The sequence below is a fragment of the Podarcis muralis genome, chromosome 3 (genome assembly GCF_964188315.1).
Source record: "Podarcis muralis chromosome 3, rPodMur119.hap1.1, whole genome shotgun sequence".
Lineage (NCBI taxonomy): Eukaryota > Metazoa > Chordata > Lepidosauria > Squamata > Lacertidae > Podarcis > Podarcis muralis.
The window spans coordinates 59,417,074-59,432,303 of record NC_135657.1 but is presented as its reverse complement, the minus strand read 5'-3'; the positions used below and the strand labels follow the sequence as shown (position 1 = coordinate 59,432,303).

The window sequence follows — 15,230 nt, the reverse complement described above, 5'->3', positions numbered from 1 at the left end:
ACATCACAATTGGTGTTGTGCCTAGCTGTCTGGGACCAGTAAAAAAGCCAAAATTAGCCTTGTTTTTGTGTTAATTCATATTTAGAGCATTCATAGTGGATCCAGAATTGGCCTCCACTTATGGACGCACTGTTAAGACCATGTTCATGGAAGACAATCTTACTCAGCTATGAGTGATCGCCAAAGAAGAAGTATAAAGTAGGACTGAAGCCCTTCCTATGTCATATTCTTGAGCTAGCTCAGCTCTCTTTGGTTGGTGCTTTGAGCATGGTCTGTGCACAAAGGAACACAAAGGAGCAGGTGCTTGTGCACAGGAGCTTCAAGCAATTGGCACATTTGCAGAGGCTCCAAGTGTCCCTATTTTCCAGGGACAGACACAGATTTACAGAAGCCATCCTAGTTTCTGATTTGATCCTGGAATGTCCTACTTTTGCTTAGGATGTCTCTATAGTGGTACCTCGGGTTAAGAATTTAATTCATTTTGGAGGTCCATTCTTAACCTGAAAATGTTCTTAACCTGAGGTACCACTTTAGCTAATGGGGCCTCCTGCTGCTGCCGCACAGTCAACGCAAGGTACTGCTTCCGGGTTAGCGGAGTCTGTAACCTGAAGCGTCTGTAACCCAAGGTACCACTGTATTTTCATCAGAGGGTATGGTAGGACGTCCCTATTTTCATAGGAGAGATGTTGGAGGGTATGGAGTTGCTGATGTGTAGGTCCTGTTGAGGTTCCCTTGGAGAGGGAGGATCTGACGCAGTGTTGCTCACAGTGCTCACAGGCACTGCTGGGTCCTTGAGAAATAGAGGCAACAAGGCAGCCTGAATTTGTTGACCTTACAGGGTGGGGCCTTGGCCTTCTGGAACCTACTTGGAATCTGCCAGCTTCTCAGGTGGAATCACAGGGCCAGTTGCCTCTAGACCAGAAGGTCTGCTGTTCTTCCTCACAGGGCAGGTGGAACCAATGTCCCTGTGAGGGGCAGGAGGGGTCCAGCCCATCTGAGGAGAGAGCAGCTGTGAGCAGAGTTGGCAGTTCCTGACTGTTTAGCTGCTGCGTCTATTAATAATAAGCAAAGTTTCACACATGGAGATATGATCAGTTTGCTTAAGTTTCCCCACTATTATTTTATTATTTTTATGGTCTGTCTGTAAAAATAGAGAACAAGTTCTCTTGTTAAAGGGAAAAAAGGGCTTTCATCCATTCACCACATTCAACTGCTCTTGGTGAAAGCCAACACAAATATTATTATTCACAAGGCGCACCTCTTGACTATTTCTATGGTTTTCTTTCCCTTGCTGAGCTTTGTTTCCATACATCTTGTAAGTTTGCAAAATGCGGGAAATGGCTACATACTTATAATGTGATCCCATAGCCACAGGTGCTGAGATCAGCAGATTTTGGATCAATATATCACGGAGGTGTGGGTCTGGAGGGACCAGGAGCTGTCAACTGATCCACTCTCCTACACCGAGGCAGGATTTTCCTAAGCCACAAAAACGCAAAAGTAATAAAGTGCATCCAGTGAAGAACTGGAGAGTATGAGCTGCAATCATAATTTTTCTGAAATCAATAGGGGAAACTACCATCCGTTTCAATGGATTGGAACTGCTTCATAAGAGTTATTCATTCCAGTGGCATACACTGCCAACAAGGATTTACTCGGGAACCAAAACTACTTCTTTTGCCTTCAGGATGAAACACTGTGAGTCAGAAGGCTTTGCTACACGTTGATTTTTTCCCCTATGTTAACATGTGGCATTTAGTTTCCATCTTTAATACAGAAATGTAGATTATTACTATTACTATCATCATCCCAAGCCTTTGAATCAATTGGCTGCAAATGACCTGTAATATGACTTCCTTTGTCCCTTTGGGGCTTCTAGACTGTTACCAGTGTAAAAGCAAAAATACACACACAAAAATATAGCAATGAACTTCAAAGGTTTTAGAGTTTAGTTTTGGTTTGGATAGTCTTCCAAATTTGGAGATGCTCGTTTAAAACTTATCCAGACTTTCCAAGCTGCTCAGTCCTGCTAAACTGGGCTGAAAACACAGAACTGAGAAGACTTTTCCTCGTGAGGTTTCCAGTGCTTCGGCTAATGTACCCCTGATGGAAATATTTTGAGGTCAGCCTTCCTTGCATATTTCTAGACTTCCACATCTGTTCAGAAAATGGAAAATAAGAAAAGTCAATGCAGAAAATGAACTGCATGAACCTTTCAGTAATTCATCTAATGCTTGGTTTTTAAAACGTGTAAAGATTGACTGGCTTTTTACCTCTTTTTCAGGCTATTTTGCACAGATTACTTGTAGAGCTTAGAAACAAAAACAATGCAAACATAATTTATTTCAGAATTCTTACAGAATCCAATGAACGTACAGGAACGACAGTGTCACACTTAAGTGCTATTTCATATGTTCAGCTGGGGAGAGCAAAAGCTTGGAGGACGAGAGGCACGAGCCCCTACCCTGGACTTTGCAGATAGCAGCATGTACTGTGCCTGCTCTGTGAGTGCTCAAAACATGTAGAGGCAACGTTTACATGTTCACACTTCACACAATCCACTTATTTATTTATTTTTAAAGAAGAATCATGTCCACAGGGCCTCTGCTAAGCAATCTGCTGAGTAACCAGGTGGCGGGCACAGTTCCCATTGAAGGCTATTATGCATGATTGAGAGAAGGCGCTTGTGCAAATTGTATTTGATGCTGTTAGTTGAATGCATATACTGGATTTTTGTTAAACCTGGTATAACCAATTTGGTAAGAATCAAATTAATGTAGAGTGCAAGCGGGTCACATTTCTTAACTGCATGTGCTGTACTAGTTTGTTCCTTAAGTGGTACTCGAGGGCAGTGAGTGATATTTTATTTACAGCAATATTGTCTATTATCTATTCCATTGTCAAGGAACATTTTTACCCAAATCTATCTATTGCAGAACGCTTGTATTGCAAAGGATTCTGAAGCATATTCTAGAGCACACCCTCACTTCATGCAGGATGAGGTCCAAACCTCCGGTGTTTCACTTTTGGCTCATGTGAAAACAGAGGATGTGAAAAGCAGATGAGAAGACCAAAGGTGGATGAGGAAAGAGCACCAGGTTTTATGTGGGCAGCTGTATGGGGAGAATTGCAATTCCACTAGTGCAATTAATCCATTTGGAGTAGAGAGTGGAATGTCCTCCAGTAGAAGCCAAGTAGGGAACAAGCAAGAGAGTCTTGATTCAACAGAAGCAGTCCCAGAAAGCACTCTAAGATTGGGTGGCAGTTATATATTTCACAAAGCATCCACATAACCCCATGATGACACAATCACATGAATTTAAGTGTATGTTTGAATATGGGTAATTGTTATGTTAAAGACATGTTATTAGACTGCATTTGTTTATTTGTGTGTAGAGGGCTCTAAGCAATTAAGAGGAGGCAGGGCTTCAAGGTACCTTCGGTGTATGGTGTGAATAGTATAACTTCGGAGTCACAGATCACAGAACGGTGAACTTCAAAAGTGTACATTGTGACACTTCGAGTTCCTGCCAGGTGAACACAATCTCATGTGAATTTGTTGCCCACATGTTACTCTGTTGACATAAGCAAACCACTCGTATGAACAGGGAATTGGGGACTGGTCTCAGGTGCTTAGAAAGTTTGGATCTTCATATCACTGCTCTTATTCTTGCAGCAGATCAAGAAAAGATCCAGAGGGATGCTGCAAACCCATCCTATGATGATGGATGGTTGCCACCTCTTGACTCAGTGTTCCAGTTTCCAGGAACAAACACAGCATCATCTAATGCTCCGGGGGGGGGGGGGGAACGGACACAACGCACACCTTCACAAATGCATGAGATCTTTAACCACTATGTCCCACATACTGTTATGCCTAGCATTCAATGCTAGACGAACTTTAGGTTTCTAAATCTACATCTACAGTCAGCTTTCTCTCATGGCATCTGAGACAGATAACTGAGAGTGTGACTTGCTTTCTGCCAGACAAGCATGACTAGTGTAGCGGTCCACAGCTTTTTATTTATCTACATAAAATAATATCCTTCTATTCCTTCCTCAGAGCAGTGTGCAGTAAAAAGAGTACACAAGAATAGTAGCCAAAATATCTAGGAGGGCAAAGAAGCGCAATAAAAAAAGGAAAGTTTTGCTTCTGGAGCACTTCTTCAGGAGCACGGGGACAAAGTATTTCTCTTTTTTGAAAACTCTGTGGCAGCTAGTACATTAGTAGTCTTTAGTCTTTTCAGGACCCACCTGAAGCTCAAACATACATTTGGCGAACCCACTTTTTAATTTTACACCATCAATTTCTGTATTGGTAGTGTTGCTGCTGCAACCCACTTTAGGTGAGGCTGTGACCCAACCATGGGTCTCCACTTTAAGACCAGTACAGTACACACACAATGGTAAGGAGTGATAGGGTACTCATCTAGTGCTTTGAACTAGGATGTCACCTCTGCAATTGTCATGCAATAGTTAATTATAATGGTACTGGTGCTTGATTAGAGTATATAAACACTTATGTATTATTTTAAGCTGAAGGGAAAACCTCTGAAGCCAGGGTCATGTTTTTGTTTTGTTTTTTAGATGGGCTAAACCAATCCAAAATGACAGCTAGTGAACTTGGAGCCAATGGTGGTCCAGTGGTTTTAGAGTGTTGGACTAGGATCTGGGAGACCAGGGTTCTATTTCTCACTAGGCCATGAAGCTCACTGGATGACCTCAGGCCAGTCACTGCCTCTCAGCCTAACCCACCTCACAGGGTTGTTGTGGGGATTAAATGAGGAACGGGAGAACTATGTAAGTAAGCCACCTAGCGCTCCATTGAGAAAAAGGTGGCATATAAATGCAACAAACAAATAAAAAAGTCATACTACTGAAATGCCTGTGGTGTTCACTGAAATATGCACAGGACTGTATATTTATAGGCCTCCTTTTAGGGTTGGAGCTTCTCAAGGCTGCTTCCAGCAAATAATTTACAAAGCAATAATATATCAAAAACCACAAACAGTATAATAATAAAATTTATAAATAACCATAATTAGCAATAACACTAATCACTAGCAATAGCCAGCCCAATATACACTATAGATAGTGTTTGTGTGTAGATAGAGCAAACAGATTTTGGATTTACAGTTAATTTGGAGGCAGGGGGCAGGCTGGACATACTGTTAGCAGGTTATGGATTTTTCTTCTCAAGTTTTTCAGTCTGGAACATTGGTCATGAAATTCTTCAGGCTCATTATCATATCCTATGCATTGCTTCTTGAATAGGGTGTCCCTCAGTGACTCAACCTGAAGTCAACCTTCTGTTCCCAGGAAGTGTGCATGCATGGGGGAGGAAATGTATTTCCCTTTTATCCTAGCAGAATGTTGATAGATCCTGAGTTAGTGCAGCTGGCACATAGCCAGTGATTGTGAAACAAATTCATCATGCTGATTCACAAATGCATGTTCGTTGCTTGAGAGTTCATCACTCGGTGACTTGCAGGGGTGTGTGCGCGTATCTTAAATTATTTTCTTCAACCATATATCTACGTATATACCACTTAACACTGTAGCTCCTAAGCAGTGTACAGTAAGGTTAGATGCAATATGAAAACTCAGTGATGCTAAATTTCTGATTATCGTGTCACACATGGCAATGTTCACTTAACACAGCAGTTGCAAGGGGATGAACATGTATGTTTCAGTTAAACTGTCCAATGGAAGTGTATGGCACGTACCACATATGAATAGAATTGCCACTTGTTTTTCTGCCAGTAACGCTGTGCCTCCTTGAATAACTTATGAGAAACAGAAGGAAAGAGGAAAAGCTGAATCTACACGGTCCTTCGAGAGATTTACATGGAAGCTGCGCAAACTTACCATCAAATGAAAACTCATTTCCATGCTCAGGCAAAAAAGCACAGCCCCAGTATTCTGGGGTGCCACCATAGTCCAAAAAATGATCCTGAGTAAAAATCTCAAGGATGCGTGGGGATCCTCCCCTTGGCTCTCTGTTTTTGTGCTATGGAGCCACGGAAAAGTATCAGGTTAATGCTTTTCATGATGCAACCCATGAGCATGGCTCTGTCATTTGATGACGATTTGGGGGTCTCCGTCAAGGGTGCCGACTTGAATAAAATAGGGAGGGGCTCACACTATTGATCTCTTGACGTGGCACACCCACACCATTTGAATGGCAATACAGTACTGTACCTTTTAACTAGCGGGGGGCGGATCCCTCAAATATATTAGGGGGGGGGGGCGGGTTTGCAAACGGATCTCGGCCCCTAGGAGCTGACACCTAAGGTCCCCGTCGAAACCATTCCAGGTCCGATTTTTGCCCAGGCCAAATGCAAAATGTCAACAGGTGCAGCTTTCCTCGGAAGCGTAAAAGACGCCTTCGCGTGATTTTCCTAACGCACATGTCTCAGGGCCTTTGGAAGTCAGGCTGGTGAACCTGGGGCAGAAACTGCAGAACTCCCCCACCCCCACAGTTTCCAGCACGTGCTTCTCATTGAAAAGGAGATTCCAGCGTGTCGGCTCGTATGTGAAGCTGCGCGGCGGCGGCGGCGTTGCTTGAGAAACTTTTGGGTCCCTTCCCTCCCGCCCGCCGCCCCCGCCGCTTTAGGGTGGGGCTGAGCGTCGTAGGCCGGCCTCCTGAGGCGAGAGGGGGCCAGCCGGAGCCCCACAGGCGAATCTTGAGGCGCGGCAGCCACCTGAGCGGCCGGCCTCTAGGTCTTGGCCCTGCGCGGGAGTCGCCCCACTGGGCGGGAACGTGGCGCAAAGGAGCCCTTTCCGCCTCGTTGTGTGGGGCTCCTTCGCCCTCAGAAGAGACGCAGCTGCAGCTGCTGCCGCCGCTCAAAGTTTCCCCTGCGGTGTTTTGTGCCGCTTTCTTTTTGGTTTTTTCTTTTATTTTTTTAGCCTGCCCCTCAGGCGGGGAAGAGGCGCGAGCCGGTATACCGCCAACTTTGCGCGTGGAGGGAAGCCCTGAGGGGGATGGAGCAGCTGCGCTCGTGAACTTGTCCACGGAGAGGTAGAAAAGCCCGAGGAGGAGGAAGAGTGCCAGCCAGCCCTGGGCAGGAGAGGATGGTTGCGCGCACCGAGTAATGTGAACATGTAAGTTTCGCCTTCCTTCTCGGCCCTGGGAAGGGAACGCGCTCTGCGTTTCTTCTTCTTCTACTTGCCGCAGCCTCGCGAATGGTTCTCTGATGCCTTGCCAGCCCTCGGGAACCAAATAAACCGGTTTCGCGTTCGTCTGCACTTTTCTTCCGCGGCATATTTAGGCCAGACACGACAAGATCATATCTCCCCACGGCCTCCCCCGAGACTGAGATGGTGACTCTTTTCGGGGCAGAAAGGTAGGCAGGGCCGGAAAGGAGGGACGGAGGGAGCCTTTTTCCCCCCTGAAGAGCAGGTAAGAGGCTTCGCACCAGCCCCAAAGCTCGTGATTTACCAGGATCTCTCTCCCTTTCCCTTTGTTAAAAAAAGAGAGAACAATTGATGACATTCCGAATAGCAGCGGTGAAAGAGTTAGTTTTAAAGATACCGCAAACTCACATTTGACGCTTGTTAGTAACTTAATTTACTTCTGCTTTAGGGTTTCCTGCTCTCATGGATGAGGTAGGAGGGCAGTTGCGCACTTGTGGGTTTTTGTTAGAACTTCATAAAGTTATGGTGACATACCTCTGTAGAGATTCTGTAGAGTTTTAAACCCCAAACTTTCCCTGAGTCAAAGTGGGAGCGAGATCTTGGTTCATAAAGGAGCTATTTCTAGCTGAAAAATTGCTCTGCCAAAAAACAAGGGGGGAGGTTCAGAGAACCGAAGGTATTGAGCTCCTTTGGACTTCCAGCCTTTCTTCCTGCCTGCTAGGCTGTTAGACTTTTTCTTTTTCTTGGAGAGAGAATGTCATAGCGTTAGATTTGGGAGTTTATGCATTTGTTAAGTCTCCTAGTGGCTGGCTGGACTTGCCCATTTGGCTACTACTTATTACTGCATTCAAGCACAGTAACCAAAATCCTCTCACCTCCTTTGCTTGGCACTCGGGTAGTCTGCCTATATAATCAGAGAAAACAGGGATTTTTGCAGACTCAATTTATCAAAGAAGGTGAAGAATAAAAGCTGTCATTTTCAACATGTTCCTACATTAATTCTCCCATTTTGGTTGTAATACTTGGGTGTCTTGGAAATGGTAAACAATAGATAATATTTTGCTACCAACTTAAGCATCTTTTCCTGTGATTAATTCACTACCTGCTATAAGTTAATTAAGAGAGAACACTTACATACCACCTTTCATCATACCAGATTTCAGATGCTGAAATTAATACATTTTCAAAAGGTATCAGATTTATATCAGAGCAACAATGCGATGCTTAATACAGCTATAATGACAATTTCATCAACATTTCTTTTGGTTCCAGTACAAAATAAACAAGGTCCAGTTCTTTTGAAAATCCCTGTCGTCTGGGTTCTTCCCTCCCATACTTGCTTGAAACTGGTAATTTTGGTCAATACTATAAATATAATGTCCTGAGTCTTCCTCTGCCAATGATCAATTGTTGGAGCCTTAGTGCTTCTCCAAGTTTTTGCAGTCATAATCTGCACAGCTGTTAACATTTGGATGCCAACACAATCCTATATCTCTGAACCTGCTGTTTCACATGACTTGGGAACATTGAACAGGGTCCATTTGGAGATTACATCCCACTTTCTCTTTAACATTACAGATTCTTTTACAAATAAAGACAATTCTATGGTGGTTGGTTGGTTTAAAAAATCTCTTAGATCATTTGTTACTATCCTACCAGTTTTGGCAACGTTCAGTTTCCACTGTAGACAGGTGTAATGACGCAAACTAGGGCACCATAATGATACTCATAAGTAATATTACACTTCAAAATGAAGTGGAATAGAGGTGGCTGCGATATAACTGAATTGGGGACTCCTAAACAGAAGAGATTTACAAGAAAAGGGGGAAGTGGTGAGGCACTGGGAGGGAATCCCACCCTGGGCTCCTTATGCAGGAAGGGTGGGATAGAGATTGAATAATAAATAAATAAAAGGTTAAACAAAAAGTTTCTATCATGTATTCTGGTCTTTCCCCCCCTTTCAGGGTTTATTTTGAAATTGTGAGCTTCCATTGGTTTCAGCAATAAAATGAGATAAAAGCTGCAGTCCTATGTGCTGGGAAATATGCCTAATTGAACAGAGAAGTATTATTGTTGCAATGCGTTGTAATGGACACTGAGCCCTTGAAAAAAGTTTGGAAGCTTTTTGGAAGTGTTGCAGATATTTGCATTATAGTTAATTACATTCTTGAATGTTAATGTTATAAAACTAATAATACATGGGTTGGATTAAATTATTCTTTTTATAGTTTATACAGTGGTACCTCGGGTTACATACCCTTAAGGTTACATACGTTTCAGGTTACAGACTCCGCTAACCCAGAAATAGTACCTCGGGTTAAGAACTTTACCTCAGGATGAGAACAGAAATCGTGCTCCAGCGGCACAGCGGCAGCAGGAGGCCCCATTCGCTAAAGTGGTGCTTCAGGTTAAGAACAGTTTCATGTTAAGAACAGACCCCCAGAACGAATTAAGTTCTTAACCCGAGGTACCACTGTATATGCATTATTGTTTAGCAGTTAAAATCTCTTTTATGATCACATTATAGCCTTAATATTTGGTTTTGTTTGCCTTCACTCCAAACTACCCTTTTGAAAAAGCACCTGAGACAGCAGTTTCTTCTAAATCTATTGCACAACATCAGCAAAAGTTAGTCTTCAAGAGGAAACTTATATTTGCATGCTCTCTTCTGTAAGTGTACATGTAACTTTATCTGAGGTCAGAACTTCACAAATGCTAGTTCTGGTAGCTAATCATGCAGGGTCACAGTTAGCTGAATGAAACCAAGGAAACTCTGTGCTCACCCTATTCATTACTCTCACCAAAGTCAGACTTTGTAACATTCAGCTTTAGAGGGTCGTACTGAGTTCTTTGTTCAATACATCATGTACATATCACAACAGTGCAATGCAGTCTTTGGCAATCCTCTTCTCTGTGAATGGCTTTTCTTGTTATAATGTGCCTACTCAAGACCAACTACCTAATCCACAATTCATGTACATATGTACTTTTTAAAAAGCAGTTGGATTAAAGATGATTCATTCTGTTCAACTGTCATCATTTTTCAATCTCAAGACTACTTCATTTTAATTGGGCAGTGCATCAGACAACAGGGAGGTCAGCATTTTGAGTAAAGACAAAATTATGGCACTTTCCTGAAAGCTATGATAGATAATGTAAACCTAAATATGGTCCAGGAAGGAAACAGAATGAGGATATACAGCTATTTGTCTAAATATCTTATATGGAAATGTACTGGTTTTTTTTTTAATATCATCATCTTTACAGTAAAAATGAATAAAAATAGAATATTTCTGTTGCATTTTCCAATCACTTACATTAAAGTAGAAAGGTCTCTCTGAAGCCCAGTGGTTTGCATCCACCATTGCGGAGCTATCAAAACTCTTAATGCTCATTATTCATCATTGCTTTGGGGTCCCTGAGGCCTCCATGCTTGTAATGTCTTGGAAAGAATGTCAAAAATTACAGTTTGAAATATACTCTACATACCTTTCATAAAGGATGTGTTTTCAGTTTCAGTGCTTTAAATGTGAGTCACTGAGCTCAGGAAAGTTCTTTTAAAAAGAAAAGAAGAGTTCCCACATATAGATTCATCTTTCATTTTCTTTTCTTGAAACTTAATAAGCCAAATTCAGCATGCTAGTCATATATTGCAATTCAGTAGGGTCTCACTGAAACGTCTGTTTTTGCTGAAATACTAATTTCAAAATTAGGGAAAGGTGTGAGGCCAGAATACACGTGTATTGTGGCTATACATTCACACAAACATTGTTTTTCCATACCCAAGCAGGCAACAAGAACAGTTATTTGCAATTGAAGTAACTTCAAATTGAGTGGCATGCAATTTAACTCAGCACAGTTTTATTCTGGATTATTTGATAGATGGGTTGGCTTACAGTTAGGATCCGATTGTGGAAGTTTCCATAGCTTAGGTCAAATTGAATGGTGATTCTGGAAGAGGTTGCCTGCCCATTCAGATGTGGTTTGCATCTGAATCTGCATTAAGTTTTACTTGGCACCTTTGGACAAGTTCTGTGACACATTTGGAACTTGAGTGCCTTAGCTGATCTGTGGAGAGTTGGTAGAAGAATGGTCTGCTTTGGGCAGAGTTTAGACTGTATGCTGCATAGTCACTTTTAGTCTCTGACTATGCAAACTAAATCAGGGAATCAAATAATGATTCTTTTCTAGATGCCACTGTGTTTGTTGACCTTAGGTGAGTGTTTTAAAAACCTATATGTGTGTACATGTGAGGTCACATTACAAAATAGTGTCCATTGTTGGAAGCCAAAGGAAGAGAATTATGTGCAGCAGTCAGTAGGAAGGAGCAAGGGAGGATGTTAGGAATATCAGTAGGTTCTCACCTTCACAAAGTAAATTTGGCAGGTCTGTTTGAGCGATGTAATGTCTCAGGCCTGCTGTAGTCTGTTCAAATTATAATGATTTTTTCAATCCATTTTTACAGCACATGTCATATGTTATTCCAACAGATATTTTTGCTCAGAGTGCATACTAGCCATCCTCACTCACTCCCACTTATACTAACACAGAAGGTTATTATGTGGGTAGGTGAGAGGAAAGAAAAATAAGTGGGAAAGAAGTATTATTAATATTAGCTTTTGGTATGCCTCAGTGTTTGGAGTACACATGTTGAGATTTAAATATCTATATAAAAACAAAATAAAGTAGATGTAACTTGAGACATAGACCCTGGATTGAGTAGAATAATTAATTTAGGACGACCCAGTCTTTCTTACCTTCAGTGGGAGGAATTTGGTGTAGCACAAGCATTTCAGCTTGCCAGACAGAACTATCCCCCATCTCCTCCTGTGCCAATAGGGTGGGGACAGTGTTAGAAACTCAGATATGGCACCTTAAACCTAGGTTACGGTCACTGCAACGGAATGTCTATTTTCCAGGGCATTGGACTAGATCACCCTTGGGGTCCCTTCCAGCACTAGAGTTCTATGATTCTGTGATCTCAGTTACATTGCTTGACTGTAGCTTGCTCTTAAAACAATTCACTTGTCCCGGTATGCAATAAGGAGAAACCCACAGAGTGGAAATGGAATTAACTATGGACTAAGGCAGAGGTTTTTAAACTGTGGCCACCAACCTGGCACCCAGAAATCACAGTTGGACCTGCGCCAATAGCAAAATGCGCCCAGGGAATTTTGAACACAGGGAAAGGGGGAGGTTACATGGGGGAAGATGTGGGGAAGCCCCATTGTGCTACTGGAAGTTCTTATGTGGGATTCCAATAGCAGGATGCATTAACTAACCCAATAGCTGTAAACTAGAGTTTCATTATTTTATTAGATCTTTTTGCACATGCATTGTTCCATGTTTGGTAAGTCGTGTGTTATAGACATATTAGGATATTTAGGAATCTGAATAACTTGTCTCTTTCTCACCCCCCCCCCAAAGGTGAAAGCATAATCTTTTTTAAGGCAAACTTGACTAAATATGGAAGCTTAGATTTCACTCTGTGATATTCATGGTGCGGTCTATATTTACCCAGTTCAGCTTAGTTCATAGTTGTATTTGTTGAAACACTGGAGTAGCTACTTGTGTTCATTTGAACAGATAAGGTAGTTTTGTGTCAAAATTATGTTCAAAGCATTAATGCTCCTTAATTCTGCTCCTACAGAATTCATGTGGAGTATTTCACTATTATCACAGAGAGGCAACTAAGATAAGAGACTTGAAGGCAAACTTCTAGGTCTAATAAAGAACCCAGCATATTGGTACATTTATTAACTATTCATTACAGATTTCTGGCATTCCAATTTCAGGGTTTTTATTGAGGATTTAGTTGCAGTTGCACTGAGTTGCAGGACAATCATTTTGTTGTGTGCGAATCTAGTTTTAGAGTGTCTGGCTTCATCAAAGATCTTTTTATGTCTCAAAGTCCCAAGTAGTGTATGATCATCTTCAAGTGCTATTAAGTTTATTTTTACTGCATGTCAGAAAACTCAGTTCTTTTAAGTTCATAATTTAGAACAACCTTCAATAAAGAAAAACCATGTTTCATAATCATCTGCTTATTTATTTAAAGAAAATAAGAATCAGAAAATTTAACAAGAATTAGGTTGCAATCCTGTATACACTTATCTTAGAGTAAGTCCCATTTAATTCAATAAGGCTTACTTCTCAGTAGACATGAATAGGGTTGCACTTTTAGCCTCCTACATGAAATTCAGTTTTCATTTGAAATGCAAGCTGGTTCATTTTTGAAAGATACTTTGTGGTTGTGATATAGAGAGAATTATGGAGTGTTCCTATACTCTATGTTGGGGGTGGAGGAAGACATGTTGCTGCTGCGCTGGTGAAATGACCCCCATATTCAGTCCGGGCTCAGGCCTGGTTTTGGCACTGAATTGACTTTGGTTACTGTGATGGATTATCTTCTTCACAGGAGAGATGCTGCTCTGTTATTCCTGCTGGATTTCTCAGCAGCTTTTGATACCACAGATCATGGTATTCTCCTGGACCATTTCTGTGTGTTGTGGGTTGGAGGCCCTGTTCTTCAGTGGTTTCACTCCTGCTTGTGTGGTCAGTCACAGAGGATAGCATTGGGGAACTATGTGTCTACATTCTGGCAGCTCAGATGGAGGGTGCCACAAGGCACTATTTTATATCCAGTGCTATTTAACATCTCTATGATGCCATTGTGAGCAGTTTGCAGTTGTTTTCGGGTACAGTGTCACAAATAACCTGGTGATACTTAGCTATATTTCTCTGTTAAGTCTGAGTCAGGAGAGGCTGTACACAAGATGAACCAGTGCCTGGTGGGCTGGATGAAGGCCAATAAACTGAAGATGAATCCTGCTAAGATAGATAAACTGTGGGTGAGTCATTCCCTGGTCTGTGAGTTGGGCTTTTTAGCTGTTGTAGATGAGGCTGCACTTCCTCTGAAGGATTTTATTGTTTAGGGATGCTCTTAGAATCACCTTTCTCCATGGATGCCCCAGTAGCCTCACTGGCAAAGAGTGTTTGCTATCAGTGGCAGCTTGTGTGTCAGCTGTGCCCTTTCCTGCACAAGGATAGCTTGGCCACTGTGATCCACACACTGGTAATCTCACATTTAGACTGCTGTGTTGCACTCTTTGTGGAGCTTCCTTTATGGCTGGCCTGGAGGTTGCAGCTGGTGCAGAATGCTATGGCCTCTTTACCATGTCCATCATGCCAAGTCCTGTAGCAGTCAGCCAGTGGAACTCAAATATAAGATTGCACAATTAAGCTGCAGTTTTAACACTAATCTTGTGGTAACCTTATCAGAATAAATGGAATAATTCCTGAGATAAGCATTTCAAGGTGTGTAATATAATTTCCTTTAGAATTGCTGCATTAAAATGACATTCTGTTTGTTTGTTTGTTTGTTTGTTTGTTTGTTTTCTTCCTTTGCAAATAATTGTTACTGTTTTTCATGTAAATAAAAGAACAACATATAACTACAGAAACTTATCCAGTGGTACATTCTTACTAAGTTTCATATGTAGTACACAGTACACAAGCAATAAGTTTATTTATGCATTATCAGTTCAAGTAACCTCTCCACAGAGATTCTTGTGTTGTGGGTGGAATAAAAATATCCAAGTCTCGCCAACTGAAGTGCATTTAATTACCCTTCTGTGACTGATTACAACCCAAGAAACCATGAAGCAAGCTTTGCACAACTAGCTACAGTTTTAGACTTCTCTTTCACGAACAGCAGCTTACCTCACTATGTGGCAAAATACTTTTGAAACTTGATGCCTTTTCAAAACCATATTGTGAAATGGCTTTGCAGAGTCTGTTGTTCCAAGAAAGTGGCAAAACATTAAAATGTTCTGGTGGGTATACATTGATAGATCTGGATAATACAGTTTTACCTGAACTTCATCCATTGTGCTGACAGATCTGGCGCTTATCTCATGGTCATGTGGTTTGACAATGTAATGTTTGTTTTATTTGTGAAAAAATGAGAGTGAAATTTATATATTGCACAAGAAGAAGAAAAAGGGAGGATTAGGGGAAGGAAGCCCTGCTGCGGAGTGTGCAGCAGCGTGTGGGCAGTCCAGAAGTAGCTTTCATGACCATGACCATTGTGC

General features: G+C 41.8%; 1 protein-coding gene across 3 annotated transcripts in view; it reads left to right on the top strand.

The window, feature by feature from the left end:
• The first annotated feature begins 6,546 nt into the window (after positions 1–6,546).
• ADGRG6 (adhesion G protein-coupled receptor G6) overlaps positions 6,547–15,230 on the top strand; it is a 101,384-nt gene continuing 92,700 nt past the window's right edge. The window contains exon 1 of one of the 3 annotated variants that reach the window (XM_028723567.2): positions 6,547–7,104. In XM_028723567.2, the coding sequence (XP_028579400.1) occupies positions 7,103–7,104 (2 nt within the window). In that variant the 5' untranslated portion in view covers positions 6,547–7,102. The remainder of the gene's footprint in view (positions 7,105–15,230) is intronic. The other 2 variants (XM_077925938.1, XM_028723568.2) reach the window with 2 other exon arrangements.